Below are 19125 nucleotides of genomic sequence, written 5' to 3'. Positions count from 1 at the left end.
CTCGGCGAAGCTGTCGCTCGCCATCTCCTCGCGCAGGCCCCGCCTTCTGGAGCCCCAGGAGGATCCCGACGGCGGCCCCCTGCCCCCACCGGGGGCCCCGGCTATAACGGCTGCTGCTCGCGGCCGGGAGGCGGGACCGTTCCCCGCGGAGCATGTTCTGTCCCGGGACAGTCAATGAGCTGTGACGAGAGGGCAGCTGGGCACTGGGGTAAGGGCCGCTGCCCCCGGGGGTACTGGGTAATGTCACCTCCCCCAGGGAAGTGGGGTACCAGGGTAACAGCGCCTGCCCTGGGGGGTGGGGTACTGGGGTAACAGCCTCTGCCCCCGGGGGTACTGGCTAACATCACCTACCCCAGGGGGGTGAGAGGTACTGGGGTAACAGCACCTGCCCCGGTGGGCACTGGGGTAATGGCCTCTACCCCCGGGGGGCACTGGGGAAACGCCCCCTGCCCCCGGGGGGTGGGGTACTGGGGTAGCAGCACCTGCCCCGGTGGGCACTGGGGTAATGGCCTCTGCCCCCGGGGGGCACTGGGTAATGTCACCTCCCCCAGGGGAGTGGGGTACCGGGGTAACAGCACCTGCTCTGGGGGGTGGGGTACTGGGGTAACGGCCTCTGCCCCCGGGGGTACTGGCTAACATCACCTACCCCAGGGGGGTGAGAGGTACTGGGGTAACAGCACCTGCCTCAGGGGGAACTGAGGTAATGACCCCATAGGGGGATATTGGGGTAATGGCCACTGCCCCAGGGGTACTGGCTAACATCACCTACTCCGGGGGGGGGTACTGGGGTAACAGCACCTGCCCTTGGGGGGTACTGGGGTAACAGTGCCTGTCCTGGGGGGAGGGGTACTGGGGTAACAGCACCTGCCCTGGCGGGCACTGGGGTAATGGCTGCTGCCCCTGGAGGTACTGGGTAATGTCATCTCCCCCAGGGGAGTGGGGCACTGGGGTAAGGGCCTCTGCCCCCTAGGGGCACTGGAGTAATGGCCTCAGAGAGGGATATTGGGGTAATGGCCTCTGCCCCCACGGGGTGCTGGCTAACGTCACCTCCCCAGGGGTGTGGGGTACTGGGGTAACAGAACCTGCACTGAGGAGGGAGAGATACTGGGGTAACAGCACCCATGGGGAGAAAGGTTGTTACTGCAATCTCTGTCTTAGGGCTGGTCTGTACTTAAATATGTTGTCACAATGGCCATGTCAGCTAAGAGTATGAGTAAAATCGCAGCCCGAGCCTACATAGTTATGGCTGGCAAAAAATTGTAGACACAGGGGGCTGGCCCCTGCTACAAAGGTAGGTCAGGGCTATAAAAATGTCACTGCTTATGTTGTGTAATTAAGGTGACCTAAACCCCACTGTCACCATCGCTAGGTCGACTGAAGAATTTCTAGTGTAGAAATATGCAGTTATACTAGAGAAACATTCGTTTGTTTGGAGAATTGGTATAAGCTATACCACCAAATTAATTACAGTAACTCCTCACTTAACGGTGTAGTTATGTTCCTGAAAAATGCAACTTTAAGTGAAATGATGTTAAGCAAATCCAATTTCCCCATAAGAATTAGTGTAAATGTAGGGGGGTGGGGTGTTAAGTTCCAGGGAAATTTGTTTCACCATACAAAAGACTATATATATATATATACACACACAGAGTATAAGTTTTAAACAAACAATTTAATACTGTACACAGCAATGATGATTGTGAAGCTTGGTTGTGGTGGTGAAGTCAGAGGGTGGAAGAGGGTGGGATATTTCCCAGGGAATGCCTTGCTGTGAAATGATGGACTAGCACTTGTCTGAGCCCTCAAGGGTTAACACGTTGTTAATGTAGCCTCACACTCTACAAGGCAGAACAAATGGAGGGAGGGGAGACAGCATGGCAGTCAGAGAGACACACCCCGTGCATGTGAGTGATGCGCATTGCCCCTTTAAGGTTGCTGACCCCACTCTAAGTACATTGCCTTTTTAAGTAGATCAGCAAGTTGAGACAGCAGCTGCTATCAGCAAGCTCCCTCCATCCTGAGCCCTGTTGTGTCCCCCCCCTGCTCTATGCAGATGCAGTGAGCAGGGGGCAGGAGCAGGGGAGGGGGGTGTTAGGATATAGATATTCAGGTCTGTCTGCAAAGATCTATACTTTAAAAGAATGTAGGTGTATTCTTATCACTAAGCTAGTTATAAGGACAGACAGTGATTTTGATTTTCTTGTATACCTCTATAACCGTCCTTACATCTCTTGTCAACTGTCTGTAATTGACCATCTTGATTATCACTACAAAAGCTTTTTTTCTGCTGATAACAGGTCGTCATAATTAATTAGCCTCTTAGAGCTGATATGGCATCTTCTCTGTACGTGTATATATACACACACTCTTTTTATATGTTCCATTCTATGCATCCAATGAAGTGGGCTGTAGCCCACGAAAGCTTATGCTCAAATAAATTTGTTAGTCTCTAAGGTGCCACAAGTACTCATGTTCTTTTTACGGATCCAGACTAACACGCCTGCTACTCTGAAACCTGTCTGTGTAAGGGCCTTCTCTTGCTGTGGCAGTCTGGGGCCCTGTTCTTAGGTTAAGGCCTTCAGCTAAGTAGCAGAGGCAGCCATACACTGGGAAGTGTATGGTCACATCTTACATTCCAGACTAGTCACATTGAAATACAGTGCTACTGGGCTGTTAGGAATATCAGGACAGGATTGTATTCCTATCATCTCCAGAGAAAGGGAAGAGCCTAAAAGATGTAAAAGGAAACTTAATTTGATAGCATCCTGTCTGGCAAGAACTCACTTACCAGTAGCTGGGATGTGAAATCCTCATTTCTGTATTGTTCTATCACTGTAGTCTCCGCTTCCCTATTGTTTGTATAATCTCTGTCTGGTTCTATGATTGTTTCTGTCTGCTGTATAATTAATTTTGTTGGGTGTAAACCAATTAAGGTGGTGGGATATAATTAGATAAATCATTACAATATGTTAGGATTGGTTAGTAAAATGATTGGTTAAGGTATAGCTAAGCAGAACTCAAGTTTTACTATATAGTCTGCAGTCAATCAGGAAGTAAGGGGGGAATGGGAAGGGGGAACTGGAATCATGTTTTGCTAAGGGGTGGGGAATGGGAACAGGGACACAGGCAAGGCTCTGTGGTGTCAGAGCTAGGAAGGAAACTGGACTCATGCTTGCTGGAAGTTCACCCCAGTAAACATCCAATTGTTTGCACCTTTGGACTTCGATATTGTTACTCTCTGTTCATGCAAGGAGGACCAGCGAAGTGAGAGGGTGAAGGAATAAGCCCCCTAACAAGGGGGACACCCTGACATTAGCCTCCCTCCTCCCCCACCCCACCCCACCCAGCAAGCAGGAAGTTCCCAGGAGCAGCTCCAAGGCAGGGGGCAGGAGCAGCATATGGCAGTGTGGGGAGGGACAGCTGAACTGCTTGGCAATTGATAGCCTGCTGGGTGGCTGCCCCACAGGAAACTTAAGGGAGTGGGGAGTTAATAGGGGGGGCTACCATCCACACTGGTTCCAAGCCCCCACCAGCTAGCTCCAATGGGCTGCTTTTTCTGTAAGCAATGGACAAAGCAGGCAGCTGTCAAACTACTAAGGGAGCATCGTGCAACTTTAAACGAGCATGTTCTCTAATTGATTAGCAACGTAACAATGAAACATTAAGTGGGATGACTTTGAGAGGAGTTACTGTATTGCCGGTATAAACTGTGTCTGCACAAGGACAGTTATACCAGCAAACTCATTTCAATGAAGATAAGAACTTGTTAACATTTAAAAAAAAAAAAAATCACATCCGAAGTGCCAGTCATGGTGCTATGCCTTATTTTATTACTGGTATAAGTCTCTAGCCCTTATAGAATTAAAGTTTTGCACTAGAATATGAGTTGATAAAGCTGAGTATGCGTTGCATTTCAGTAAATTTTGGAGACAGAACTAAAAGCCTTGTAGTGTGTTACCTCCAGCATTGCTGATAATGTGGAAAAAGCTGTTTTAGCAGTGGCCTTGTGATCCATAAATAATAAATCTGTCTGTGATTGGCATGTTCCAGAGAAACGTAGGGCTGGAAAGGACATCAAGAGGACATCCCCCCTGCACTGTGGTAGGACCAAGTAAACCTAGATCATCCCTGACAGGTGTTTGGCTAACCTGTTCTTAAAAAGCTCCAATGATCAGGATTCCACAACCTCCCTTGTAAGCCTACTCCAGTGCTTAACTATCCTTATAGTTAGAAAATGTTTCCCAATACCTAACCTAAATTTCCATTGCTGGAGGTTAACTTCATTGGACATGGAGAACAATTGAGCACTATCCTCTTTAAACCAGTTCTTAGACTTATCAGGTCTCCCCTCAGTCATCTTTTCTTAAGATTAAACATGTCATTTTTTTTTAACCTTTCCTCATAGGGAGGAGGTGAGTGGTTCCAGCTGAGAGCGTTGCCTAGATTCCCAAATGTTCCATCTTAACTTGCTCAGAGGAGGGCCCCCCTTGTGCCAAATAACTTACATGTGACTGTAAGCCTTAGTTGCATATGACCCCTCATTTTCTGTCCCTGTCAGCCAGGTCTCCCTCTGCTAGGGTCTTCAGTTGTGAGAGCCTAAAGTTAGGCACCTAAAACAGAGGTGGCTGAGTTAGCAAGCAGCACAATTCCTGTTGGATTAAGGGCCTAACATTAGCCTCCATGTTTGAAAACACTGGCTCTAGCTCTTAAGTGACCCTTTCATTCTGACATGCCATTAATGAAAACCATCAGAAACTGCTTCCTTGAGACAAGCACTGCGGAGTGCTGAAGATGCTACAGGCTAGTGATACTCAGACAGTGGTTCAGGAGCCAAGTTAGTGATTAGCCTTACCCAAAAGAGCCAGGGTAGCGTGAATTCATTGTTTCATTTACTATTTTTATATATAAAAAATTCTCACAGCAAAGTGACTGACCAAGTGTGATTTTATCAACTACAATTGCTTAACAACATAGTAAAAGCATCTTGATTGGTTAATAATTGAATTACACAGTGTTTTAATATGTGCTGCAAAGAGCTGCAGGAGACACATTGAAGAGCAGCTTGCAGCTCTTGAGCCTCAATCTGAGTATCACTGTTCTAGGCCTTTTGACAACTCCTTCTCCTCAAGCATGCTGCTTTGCACCCCTCTCCACGCAATCTCTCTCTCAGCTGGCAGGCAGTAACCATACCCCTTTATTCTTGCTATCTGGGTTTGTTACCACCCCAAAGCTCATCAAGTAAAGATACACCAGGACAGCATGTTTTACAATCCTGCTGTATTCTAGAGTGAATTTCCTGACAAGTGGGAATTGTTTTCATGGCACAGTTTCCCTTTGCAATAGCAGAAGCTTTGGCACTATCCATGGTGAATGTTTAGCCATTGACCAACAACTTTCAAACCTCCCCTACACCAGGTAGACAAGAAAATGACCCAGATATAACCGATGGGGAAATGCCTTTGAGAGTGTACAAATCTGTCAAGATACTGTGTTAGCTGTACTAAGTTAATAATTATTTGTATGGCAGTAGTGCAGAGAGGCCCTGATCACTGCTCCCTTGTGCCAGGCATTGTACACGTACAGCACCTGCCCCAGTGTTTAAATCCACATCAGAGACTCTCTTTTCACTGGAATTTAAAATGTATACTATGTAAACATTTCTATTAAAGTTATGTTTTGCAGATTGTTTGAGCATTGGCTGCTAAACCCAGGGTTGAGAGTTCAATCCTTGAGGGGGCCATTTGGGGATTGGTCCTGCTTTGAGCAGGGGGTTGGACTAGATCTCCTGAGGTCCCTTCCAACCCTAATAATCTATGATTCTAAATAGATCTTAGTATCCATTTGAATGTAAATCCACTATACATTTTAGAAGCTTCACTGCCACCTCTTGACATTCCAAAACATATCTTCCTTGAATGACAAGTAAATGTCAGACAGCCTTTTTACATTACAAATAAATAGGTTCTAGAACACATTTTGTTTGGGGCCCCAGCAACCCAAATGGAAATTTTCTTACCCATTCACTTCCTTTCTAGTAAAATAATCCCACACAATCCATAACAGATGGGCTCTTTCCCTGTGCGATTTGGAGGTACATGGATGTGGCCAGGGCTCTCGGAACATCACACATCACTCCCAGTCACTAGAAAAGTTCTTCCATTTATCTGTTTCTTTTTGATTTTTAAATAATAAGGGCCCCTGCACAGTCTCTGAGAAATAGCAAGAATACAAGACAAAGGTGACGAGAATAACCATTTATTAAAGGAGATACAGTACAGTCAATTCTTCAAATTAATACTGATTTCCCTGCTTTTGTTCCTATTACTATAATACATTAGTTACCCCAAATTTAAAATGATTACAGATGATTACAGATTTACTTTATATCATGTGCCAGATACTTGGTTGATAATCTTGAGAAAAATACATCAAAGGCTTATATACAGTTATATAAAAGAGTAAACCCTATACTGTATATTGTACAGGTAGCAGGGAAGATGCAGTATAGTTTTAGTCCTTTTTACATATGCTAGAAGACATTCAAAAGAAGATGGTTTAAATCTATCTGAATAAATTATTTAGGGCCTGATGGGTCCACCCTGGCTCACGTTGAGTGTTTTCTTACTATATGAGCAGCCCCTCTAAAACTAATTTAACTGTCCATGTAATAAGGTACATCTCAACATTAGAACAAGTGACATAAGCTAGACCACATTGTGTTCTGATGGTTTAGATTTCTTCATTCCTTGTTATGTTTTTGCTTAAGAAAATCCACAATTATTAATGTTGAATTTTCCATGTTACATTCATCTGAAAATAAAATAAAAACCAGGGAAACTGTATCATGAAATAGTTAGCATAAATATTTAGTTTCCTGTAGACTTTACTGAAAACCTGCTAGAGGATACAAGTGTGCTGGAAGATTTTTTTCACAGGAAACACATTAATAAAAATCTCCCAATACTGAGGTGGTTTTATATTTTTAAGTCAACAAATGAAGTAGTCATGTTGTACTGTTTATCCCATAAACAGGTCCTGTGATGACTTCTAATATAATTTAAAAACGTGAATGAGAAGACATGTTTTTTCCAAAATATAATTTTTAATATATATATGTATATATACACACACACGCACACACTATAGGAGCTGAAATAATGCAAAAAAATGAATGTCACACAAATGGCAGTAAGTGTGCACAGCATACAGGTTTTTAAAAATTCCCCATAGTAGCTTGTTTTCTTACCTGCTTCATGATTTTATAAATTTCATACTGTAGTCCAATGGAAAGAAAGGCACTACGTATATATGTAGTGCACAGAGCTCATGTTTTTTGATCAAGAGCACAGTAAAACAGTTAACAAGTAGATGAAAATAAGGATGAAATATTTCTCAACTCATTCCAGTGTCAAAAGCTTAAAAAAATCTAAATATACAAATGCAGCCTTAAAATGTCTTAGTGCAAATATGAAAATTAACAGCATAATTTTAAGGTATTTAAATAAGCTATAATATGACTATAATACTTTGTTCCTATAAATTTTTCCTATAGATAAATTTAATGACATAGGGGACATTTCTTGTTAGAAATTGTTCATACCCAGAAGTTGGGAATAAATGACAAAAAGTAATTATTAAATAATTTATTTATACTTCACTTTAGTTTATTAAGGGGGGGAATAAGATCTTTATGAATGGAAGTTCAAAATATCTATAGATTTGAAACCGAGGATGCATGTGTCAAGAATCACTGTCCCTTTTCCTGATGTCTGTACACACAAATGCTGGTGGGGTAAACTGTCCAGTTAGTGCATACAAATAAAGTTTGTTTTCCTGGCCTTGTATTGCATTAGTAGGTCTCGTCGTCATTGCAACTGGTTGTCCAGTGCCCGAACACCTCACAGATTTCACAATAGGGGCGCTCTTCTTTTCTGCTGCCATGATAAGTCGAATGGGGAGGGTCATCTGATGCCTGTGCCTGAGTTGGACAGTCTTCAGTTTCATGGAGATCAAAGCAGTCGCAAATATCACAGAAGAGGCGAGGTTTTTTCTTTGACTGATTTTCATCCTCGCTGCAAGAGCAAAATTGGTATAGGTTAGGCTGGATATTCTCTTAAAGGAGAACAAACCCAAAAGACATTATTATAAACTTCCACCAAAAACCCCACTTTTTTTTAAAATAAAAGTTTATAACATCCAATACTGTTAAAACCAAGGCATTTATTGGTGGATCACAAGCAGTGAAGAGAATCGTTGGAGGAGATGGGGGGGGGAAGGCAGCAAAGCTTCTGGATTTCCCCCATAGCTCTGGCGTTGCTCAGATTCCTCACATGGTGATAATACCCACTCTAGCCATTAAACAAATTATTCATTACAGTTTTTAAATCTATACAAATACACATCCACTATTTCAAAGACATTTGTATGAACTGGTAAAAATAGTTTCTTTTTTCCTTGATACAAGGGATACACCACCACCATTATTTAAAAAACCACTGAGCTCTAGACTGTTTCCTACACATTTGCACTCAGATACCAGCTTCTAGGAGTAGAGAGTGTTTTCCTAATTTGTAGAGGGCCAGGGCCACTGTTGGGAATTGATAACAAGGACATGCAGAGGAGCTGCAGAGAAACAGCTTGTGCTACCAGCTAGAAGTTAGAGATGGACCAGAAAAACTCTGCATCCAGCCACCCCACAGATTTGGGCAAGTCACGTTTGCACTTCATGGCTCAGGTCTCTTTGTCAGCAGTGAGGCTGACCTGCTGCAGCTGCACAGGCTGACAGAAGTGATTTATAGTGGAATCAGCACAACATAAACCAAATGCCTTTTCCTTTAATATTAATACCTGTCATAATTGTTTATCTCCTCATTGCCATTGAGAGCTGCTTCACACATCATTTCCACCTTCAACTTTAATTCTTCATTTTTCCTTTGAAGATCCACTATTACTGAATTCAGGAAGTCAATCTGGGAGATTTAGAACAAAAAGTAACATATTTAGAACAAAAAGACATTCTGAAGCTTTAGGATTACACTTCTACAGAAAACATCAGCAAAAACTAGACTGCATTGCCAATATGCAGCACAGAAAGGAGCTGTTAGCTTTTACCATTAAAACAGGCACGCTACGAAAAATACATTAAGGGATGGAGGGCTTTCAAACCAAGAAAATATTTCAAGCATCTCTGAGTCGTGTGAATTCTGACCAGCAACTAACAATGGTTCACCCCACAACTGGCCAGTCTGAAACACGATGGTGGGTCTCAGCTTAGTTTCCAGGGGATAAGTGACCACATCGCAGAACTATTACCACATCAGGCGTTCTTGCTGACAGCTTCAGCAGTGTCCCAAAGGGCTTGTCCCTAGATCAATCCCCTCCAGAAAGTGTCTTAAATGTATTGGCAGGGACAGGGGAGCAGCTCAAGGGAAGCCTGCACTACATAGGCCTGTGCTGTATCTGTTCGGTGGCTAAAACAGAACATCAGTTTCCAGTGTTGTCCCTCAGAATCTGAGGAGAAGATTGAGGCAAGGAACAAATTCACCATTGACAATCCAGGAAAAAAAATGTAAACTGGATCAGAACATGGCGCTCTGCTCTAGATTTGATAATCTCGCTGTGGATTGAAGCAAGGATGTCTTTGACGATAAACATAATGGAAACATGAATGGTATTTGTTTCTCCATTCTCACCCACCAAACCACCCAACATGTCCCTATTCACCCCTTTATTACATGGAACTGTACATTATCTCCTAATTATGTAACAGTGTGAGAGACTAATGCTGTATCTATTAGCATTCATCTGTGAAGACGGGGGACAGCTACTCAGACAATGTTACAATCATTCCTTTAATGCATTTTTATGAAGGAATTTAAAGATTTTGATAAGAATTATGCAGCTTGGGTGCATATAGTATATCAATCTCATCTTTTTCTCTGAACCTGACTTATCAGTGAGGCACCATGGGTATAACAAGTGAATGGGCCCTAAAGGGGCAATGGAATAATACAGGGCCTGCATTTTCTTGAACTTGGGCCTCCCAAAGGTAGTCTGAACCTCCGGACCAGATTGCAGACATTTACAGCATTCTGATAAAAGACCATATGAGTTTTCCCATAGCTGAATAGAAAGCAGCTAAGTGAGCTAAGCAACACACAGCAAATTAATGGCTACACTGGCACTTTACAGCACTGCAACTTTTGCACTCAGGGGTGTGAAAAAACACCCCCCTGAGCACTGCAAGATACAGCGCTTTAAAGCCTCAGTCTAATCAGGGGGGCAGCGCTGGGAGCTGCACGCTACACCTGTAGAGGATGTGGTTTATGAACAGCGCTGGGAGACCTCTCTCCCAGCGCTGCCGCTCCGACCACACTCACACTTCAAAGCACTGCCGCAGCAGCGCTTTGAAATTCCAAGTGTAGCCATACCCTCAGAGAATAAAAAAGCATAGAAAGCAGAAACAAACCATATGCTGATTGGAGGAAAACGTTGCCAGCAACAGATGAAAGCAAGGGACACGAGAAAAAAACAGAAAAAGAAACCAGAGGTTAGAATGTTAAATGACACTGCTTCTAATCTATACACACACTACGTTATTAGGAAACAGATTGGTATTCCCCATTCCAGGACTTGAACTTGTAACCAAAATAAAGAAAATCATAGAAGATTAGGGTTGGAAGAGACCTCAGGAGATCATCTAGTCCAACCCCCTGCTCAAAGCAGGACCAACACCAACTATATCATCCCAGCCAGGGCTTTCTCAATCTGGGCCTTAAAAACCTTTAAGGATGGAGATTCCACCATCTCTCTAGGTAACTCATTCCAGTGCTTCACCACCCTCCTAATGAAATAGTTTTTCCTAATATCCAACCTAGATCTCCCCCATTGCTCCTTGTTCTGTCCAGCTGCCACCACTGAGAACAACCTAGCTCTATCCTCTTTGGAACCTCCCTTCAGGTAGGTTAGGCTGTTAACAAATCGCCCTTGCTCTCTCTTCTGCAGACTAAACAGCCCAGTTCCCTCAGCCTCTCCTTGTAAGTCATGTGCCCAGCCCCCTGATCATTTTCGTTGCCTCCACTGGACTCTCTCCAATTTGTCCACATTCTTCTGTATTGGGGGGCCCAAAACTGGATGCAGTACTCCAGATGTGGCCTCACCAGTGCTGGATAGAGGAATAATCACTTCCCTCAATCTGCTGGCAATGCTTCTCCTAATGCAGCCCAATATGCCATTAACCTTCTTGACAACAAGGCACACCTGCTGACTCATATCCAGCTTCTTGTCCACTAGGGTGTCAAGACAGCAAAATGTGAAAAATTGGGATGAGGTGTGTGCGCGTGGGGGGTAATAGGAGCCTATATAAGAAAAAGACCCCAAAATTGGGACTGTCCCTATAAAATCAGGACGTCTAGTCACCCTATTGTCCACTGTAATCCCCAGGTGCTTTTCTGCAGAACTGCTGCTTAGCCAGTCGTTCCCCAGCCTGTACCGGTGCATGGGATTCTTCCGTCCTAAGTGCACGACTCTGCACTTGTCCTTGTTGAACCTCATCAGATTTCTTTTGGTCCAATCTTCCAATTTGTCTAGGCCACTCTGAATGCTATCCGTACCCTCCAGAATATCTCCCTCGCCCCCCTGCTTAATATCCTCAAACTTGCTGAGGGTGCAATCCATCCCATCATCCATATCATTAAATAAAGATGTTGAACAAAACTAGCCCCAGGACCGACCCCATGGACACTCCTCTTGATATTGGCTGCCAACTAGACATTGAGCCATTGATCACTACCCACTGAGCCCAAGAATCTAGCCAGCTTTGTATCCACCTAATAGTCCATTCATCGAATCCATACTTTTTTTTTAAATTGCTGGCAAGAATACTGTGGGAGACCATATCAAAAGCTTTGCTAAAGTCAAGATAAATCATGTCCACTGCTTTCCCCATATCCACAGAGCCAGTTATTTCATCATAGAAGGCAATCAAGTGGGTCAGGCATGACTTGCCCTTGGTGAATCCATGTTGACTGTTCCTGATCACCTTCCTCTCCTCCAAGTGCTTCCAAAATTGAGTTGAGGCTGTAGTTCCCTGGATTCTCCTTCTTCCCTTTTTAAAAGAGGGGCACTATATTTGCCTTTTTCAATTGTCTGAGACCTCTCCTGATCGTCATGAGTTTTCAAAGATAATGGCCAATGGCTCTGAAATCACATCAGCCAATTCCCGCAGCACCCTTGGATGCATTAGATCTGGTTCCATGGACTTGTGCATGTTACATATTACACTCTACTCATCTTTAAACAGGTGAAACTGTTTCATGGTTATGCACACTATTTTTTGTTTCCTGGAGCATCTATCCTCATGGATGGTAAACTGGATAGCATGTTAAGTAGCATAAATAACTTCACAGGTTCTTAGCTAAAGTAATAATAATCGTATCATTTGTATAAGTTTTTCATAAGCCTTTTACCAAGAATATTCCATTATACCTGAGCAATTCCCCCCGCACCCACAGTTTGAGAGAAATTCTGCAGTTAGGTTAACGAAAGACCAATGTTTTCAACTTTATGAGCCTGAAGATAGGTACCTGCTTTTCTGAGGTAGCAAGCATAACAATTCTCATTGGATTAAAGGCTTAGCTTTAGCATCTAGGATTGAAAATTCTGGCCTTAGCTTTTAACTGACTCTTTTAATCGGACATGCCATTAATGTGGCCCATCAGAAACAGCTTCCTTGATCAACTGGGTGTACTCAATAAGCAACAACCCTTCTGACAGCTTCTCCCACCCAGCCATGTCCCTTCCCACCAGGTCTTCTCAGCTGGCTGGTCAGTTGTTGTGGCCTGTGACCAGCTAGCTGGTCCGGACTCTCTCTGGGGCCCCCTACTTACCATAAAGTATCTTGTTGTTCTGCGCCTACCCTCTTGCCCTGGTTCCTTCCTGGCTACACATCCCCAAGGCCACTTCCACAGCTGCCACACACCTCTAGGGTGACCAGATGTCCTGATTTTATAGGAACACTCCCAGTTTTGCGGTCTTTTTCTTATATAGGCTTCTATTACACCCTACTCCCATCCCGATTTTTCAAACTTGCTGTCTGGTAGCCCTACACACCTCCATCATCCTCTTCCTTCTGCCATTCATTTTCTCCTTCATCTACTCTGTGAATCAGCAACAAAGGGGTTACAAATCAATCAATTACAACACTATTTAGATAGGATCTAGTAAGCTATCTTTGGGAAGATATTTTACTCAAGCTCAGGCTGGTAAAGGTATGTTACTACTATAGAGTGCGGATATCTCAGATCCAATACCTGGCTCTCCTTTGCTTTTTCTTCTTGGAGTGGATTAGTAGCAGTGTCACCTTTTAAAGAAAAAAGCAAGATGTAAAAATCCTGCAACCTTATTATGAAACATACAAACAACAAACCATGTAAGTTCTCTACCCTCTGGGATAACCTCATGTCCATATATTTCTAAACCAGTCAGTAGCAGCCATCAATAAAGTAACTTACGTTGATATATCTGACATTTAGCACTGGTATGTTATACAGAAGTACTTTCAATATCATAAATTACATGTTCAAGTGGATATACAAGCAATAACTAACCCTTACAAATTCCCTACGAGGTAAATATTCTCTCCATTTTACAGTGGAGAAACCAAGGCAGAAACTGTAAGTGACTTGGAAGAAGGTAGAGGGAGTCCACACAAAATCTGGGATTAGAACTCACAAGGTCTTGGCTCCCAGTCCTGTGCTAAAACCAGGTCTGATTTCTTTTCCTGGTGTGAGAGAACAGGTTTCCAGGAGTCATAAGACTTCATTAAGAAATGCTCTTTTGCACAGGAAAAATATACCATTTATAGGGATAGGAATTTTAAATGGATTCACAGAGATATTTCAGGCCAAATTCATCACTGATGTAAGTGGGAGCAACTAGTGACATCAATAACATTATCAGATTTTAATTTAGTCCCATTTCCTTCATTCAAAGTCTTACACTTGACTATTGAACAATTGTAGAGCCATCTCAGTAGATGAAGTTCAGCATACTAAGATCTCTGCTAATGGTGTGGTTTACAGTACACAATATTGATTAGTTAACAGCAAGGTACAACAATGCTCAAGTTGCCCCAAGTGGGAGCACTGATACAGTAAATGGACAGTCTGCGTGTTACCTGAGGAGCTAGTGATTGAAGAAGGCTGTCTCTTGTTCTCTTTCAGTTTCTGCTCCAGGTTCTTCACCCTTTGCTCAAGTTTCAACTTATCGGACTCCAGTGACTGAACTACTGACTGCAAGGTTTTTGCAGAGGCATTTTCTCCACGGAGCACTGTGATCTGCAATAATTAATTGAGAATGCTTAGGCAGTTTGGAGTAAAACCAAAAGCAATAAGGGAATGTTATTATAGTAGAATAAATGCTAGATTACCACCAAAAAGATAAGCCAGTAAACATATGACAAACAAAAAACAATGTTTGGAGCCTACTTTGATTTGAAAAAAAGTAAAGACAGAAATAGCAACAAGCTCTTCAAAAGTGAGTGCTCAAAGCGTGATTTTATATCCCTATTTAGACACCTACGTAAACAAGTGGCCTAATTTTCAGAAGTGCTGGGAGCACCCACAACTCCTAAGGAAGCCAGTGGATGCTGAGCTCCTCTGAATATCAGCCACCTATTTGGACACTGAAGGAATGATTTAGAAGGTCAACTTTAGGGAGCAGTTTTGGAAAAATCTGTATGTTCCAGAAGTCATTAATAAAATGTTTTAAAAAAGCCAATGACACCTTACAGTTTGACTACTATAGTTCTAAAAAGATACCTCATTTCTGAGTTTTTCCAGTTCTTCATCTTTCTCTGTGATCAAGGCACTAGTAACACTGATGGATTTCTGTAAAGAAGCTCTCTCTTCATCTATTTCTTTTTTTAATACGGATTCTCTAAAAGAAAGTCAAAGAGTTCCAGAAATCATCTGAAGAGTTGTTCAGTTAACATTGCTTAAATCAACCAAGAAAATCTGGTTTCATAGTTAATTTAAAATATTAGACTATCATTAGAAAATTCTCTCAAAAGCATGTTTCGGTTCTATATTTCACTGAGATTTTATATTTGCAAAATCATTTTGGATTTTACTACTGTGGAAACAAAGCAAAAAGTTTACCTACGTAGATACATGCCAGAATCTGCATATCATCGCATCCATTTGAATTTAAAGAAAAAAGTTAATAAATTGGGGAGATATAGAATCAAAAAAACGTGTTGCACAGAATGATCCACAAAAACCTAACTTCAGAGTTGTGTTACTTCTTGGAATAATTATTAACAAGCAACAAAAAGTACATGCAAAGCTCATTATATAATTGTCATGCAAAGCATGGATGATGGTGGAAATATCAGCTGGTCCTCACTTATTTCAGTAATGTCATGTTCTCTGTAAAGATATATTTTGAGAACTATTAGGCCTTAACAATAGCTACTGTCTTAGCACAAGACCATTTAGAATTTGTTCTTTTACTACACAGTAGACTTTTTAAACCCCAACATGGCAAACTGCACAGTTAATGAATGAATAGGCTGTCTGAAAAGCACTCCATTCCTATTTGTTTTCATGCATTGAGTAAATGACATAAAAAGTAGTCCAATGGGTTAGCAGGTGGTGCAAATTGATACCACCTGGGCACCATATTTAATATTAACCCCACAGTGGTGAGGCCTCAGAGCATAACCAATTGAGCATGTGGATTGAGCATTGAGGAAATAGTTTATCGTCTCAATAGCAAGGGAAAAGAGAGTGCCAATAACAACAGACCAGAATAGGAATAACATCCCAAAATGTTAAGGGATATGATAAAGTCTTGTATCTTAACATTCATAAGTGTCCCAATGAGTTCATGTTCCCACATAATGAGAACTTGTGCTCTGAGGGCTACTGCTTCAAAACTAAAAGATATTTTTGCAAGTAACAGAGTTGCAATGACAAACCATGATTTTCAAAATTGAGTGCTCAGAATTAGACCCTTACACCCAACATTTAAGCACCTAGAAAAGTGGCCTGATTTTCAAAAGCATGGATGCTCCATCAGCTTCCACTGATCCCCTTCAACCGGAACGGTTAGGAGCACCACGCTTTTGAAAATCAGACCACTTTTCTAGCTGTCTAAATATGGAATTAGGAGCCTAACATTAGGCACCTCCATTTTGAAAATCATGGCCATCTTTTCCAAGTTCTTAACTGTCTTTTTTATATATATACACTTCTGAGAAAACTGGCCACTTAATTTAGCTGGAGGAGACTTAAGTTTTAATCATGAAGGAGCAGATTCTTCAAGAAGATTGAATGTGATAATGATTGTTAGCCAAGTAATCAAATGAACTAAAATATATTAAGACTATCCAAGTGATCAATATTACAGTATATCCTTACAGAACAATGCACACTAGATACAGGATAACTGATAGGCCCAAGTTGGGAGATTTTTAATATCTATAGTCAGTGAGACCCATGATATCCAGCCCATGACATACAATACTGTCAGTGACTCAGGATTAATAGAAAACTCAAGCAACAATGACAGTAGAAGTAATTCTTCCATTGTTAAGATTATGCTTATACTCATGAATGGAAGCAGTAAGTGGAGAATCTGGGGTTTATGGAGAGTGATGTACACACCTCACAACATTCAGGTTCCTGTTTTTACAATGAAAGTAAATATAATGGAAACACAAAATTGAAGTGTTGAGTAAAGAATCTCTCCTACTAATACAAACCTAGGCTTTCATTAACAAAAAGCATTTAATGAGTCGCCAGTCAGGTGCTTTCACTGGCACTGATTCAGCAAAGCACTTAAGCCTGTGCTTAACTTTAAGCATGGGAGCAATGTCATGGATTTTCAATGGGATTACTCACTGTTCTAAATTAAACACATGCTTAAATGCTTTGCTGAACTGGGAACGCTGTGCAGAGTGGTGAGACCGGATAGACAAAGCAACGTCTGCAGAGAAACCCCCACTTTCTTTTGGGAGTAGCCAGAAGGGGCTGACACATTGCACGGATCTTCCCCCGCAACCATAGAGCTCAGACCACACAGTACGCTTGGAAGAAGGGAAAATGTGTTGTGGAGTTACTGCTCCTATCCCTTCATGTACAGGGACCCAGTATCACGGGGTTTGTCTTCCCTCAGAAGGCAATGGTGGAAGGGAAGATGGGAGCCTTTGGGGACTTGAAATGTTGGACAATATCTTGATTCAACTTTGTCAAATCTTTATCTCGAAGTGTCACACAAATGTTTTGTACAAAAGGTCAGTAAAGGACTTGATGGCTGACCATTTTTTAATATTGGTAAAAGGGGGAGATACAATGTGGGCACTGGAGAGGTCTGATACTTAAAGGAGGTACTTAGAGGGGGAGAGATTGCATGCATTTATAACTACTATATGTGTGTATATAACTCTATATATTATACAAACACAAAGGAGAAAGAAGAGGGGAGCAGAATGAAAGAGAGAGAACAAGAGGAGGAGAGAAAGGTCCCTTTCACGTACCATTGCCTTATCATTTAGAAGGCAGTGTCTTTAGGAAGAAAATCTTGACGTGTCATGGACCCACTCAGGTATTCTAAAAAGTGCAAAAAGGAAAACCTACAAATACTGTAGGTGTATTGCTTTAAGCAGTCTTTTCACTTAGACCTGAATCACATTCACCTATCAGCATCACCAGATAATCCATTCCTCTGATATTCTAAATCTTCAATATCATCTGCAGTATGAGGTAGTATTAGGGGGAGTTAAACTTGAAGGATGCATGTTGAGTTGGAATTAGCTTTATATAATGACTTACAAGAGAAAGCAGCTGGAAAATACTCATGATCATCTGGTAATAAGATGGGTGCTGTTATTCAAAATTCATCCCTTCATACCACAAATGCCTATTTACTAACAAGTCTCCAATAGTTTAGGTAGCACACAGATGTAGGATTGTATTAGTTTTACACAACAATTCCAAATGCTGTAAAGAAAACACCTGTATAAGAAGCTAAATTATACTCTGTGCAGAGTATATAAAAATGATGTGAGATATGGGTTCCTTTTCACATCAAAGTACCCAGATTCTTCCCTTACTACAAAAATAAGAAATTCCAATAATGAAGCAAGTACCTTAAAGTGTTACTGGGCAAGCTTTAAAAATGCAAGATAACAAGAACCACGTGTTAGAAACATGAGAGAGAAATGCAAAGTACAGTAAAGAACTAAATTTGAACTGACTTTTTTGTTGTAAAAAATAGAAATATATATGTACTGCTGTGTATTTTACAAAACAAAAGCAAGACACTGAGGGACAAAGGCAGCCAAAAATATGTACAACAACTTTACTTAAAAAAAATAATTATTTATTGTAACGTGGATAGACTTTCTTGAGTCTTACCATTAAAGACACACAGATATAGCAAAGGAAGCAAGGGTAGGAAAGGGAAGAGAGAGGAGTGAAATGAGTATTGATAAATAGCGCAAGCTCAAAGACAGTAAGACAGTTAGCAATCCACAATGAATCTAATGAGCTGAAGTAACAGAGAATCCTCTCTTAGTTTCAGATTCATAAATATCAACCATTTGTCATTCCTGACTGGAATATTTCCTAATCCATTGATACTAAAAGGAATTCCTGTGGGTGAAGGAAGGTGGGGAATCTGCTGCTAGCTGGACGTTTGGCCAAATTAAAATAAAAGATGTCTCAGCTTCTGCATCCTGAAAGTCTAAGGAAGGGGGCGGGGGACAACATCAACTGATACGTGTGTGTGAGAGAGAGAATATGGATGAGGAAAGAGACATATTTTATTTAATTAGGCATGGTTACCCTAAAACACGGTTACTCACCTTTGTAACTGTTGTTCTTCGAGATGTGTTGCTCATATCCATTCCAGTTAGGTGTACGCGCCGCGCATGCACATTCGTCGGAAGACTTTTACCCTAGCAACTCCAGCGGGCCGGCAGGTCGCCCCCTAGAGTGGCGCCGCCATAGCGGGTAATATATAGCCCTGTCGGCCCGCCCGCTCCTCAGTTCCTTCTTGCCGGCTACTCCGACAGTGGGGGAGGAGGGCGGGGGTGGAATGGAGATGAGCAACACATCTCGA

At 42.0% G+C, this 19125-nt stretch overlaps 1 protein-coding gene and 1 long non-coding RNA gene across 16 annotated transcripts in view; one reads left to right on the top strand and one right to left on the bottom strand.

The window, feature by feature from the left end:
- Window positions 1-25: 25 nt before the first annotated feature.
- LOC116836813 (uncharacterized) lies at window positions 26-14778 on the top strand. Its single transcript, XR_004376537.2, has 2 exons — window positions 26-208; window positions 14223-14778. It is a non-coding gene; the product is annotated as an uncharacterized LOC116836813 (long non-coding RNA).
- The window catches only part of CLIP1 (CAP-Gly domain containing linker protein 1), a 136196-nt gene continuing 123310 nt past the window's right edge, over window positions 6240-19125 (bottom strand). For 9 of the 15 annotated variants that reach the window (XM_075059877.1, XM_075059882.1, XM_032800739.2 and 6 more), the window contains 6 exons: window positions 18152-18172; window positions 14820-14937; window positions 14177-14336; window positions 13311-13360; window positions 8848-8969; window positions 6240-8072 (listed from right to left, as the gene is read on the bottom strand). In XM_075059877.1, coding sequence (XP_074915978.1) covers window positions 7850-8072; window positions 8848-8969; window positions 13311-13360; window positions 14177-14336; window positions 14820-14937; window positions 18152-18172 — 694 coding nt within the window. In that variant the 3' untranslated portion in view covers window positions 6240-7849. The other 6 variants (XM_075059876.1, XM_075059886.1, XM_032800754.2 and 3 more) reach the window with 2 other exon arrangements.

Source organism: Chelonoidis abingdonii, chromosome 22, assembly GCF_003597395.2.
Source record: "Chelonoidis abingdonii isolate Lonesome George chromosome 22, CheloAbing_2.0, whole genome shotgun sequence".
NCBI lineage: Eukaryota > Metazoa > Chordata > Testudines > Testudinidae > Chelonoidis > Chelonoidis abingdonii.
The sequence above is the reverse complement of the archived record's forward strand: the minus strand, read 5'-3'. Positions and strand labels throughout refer to the sequence as shown.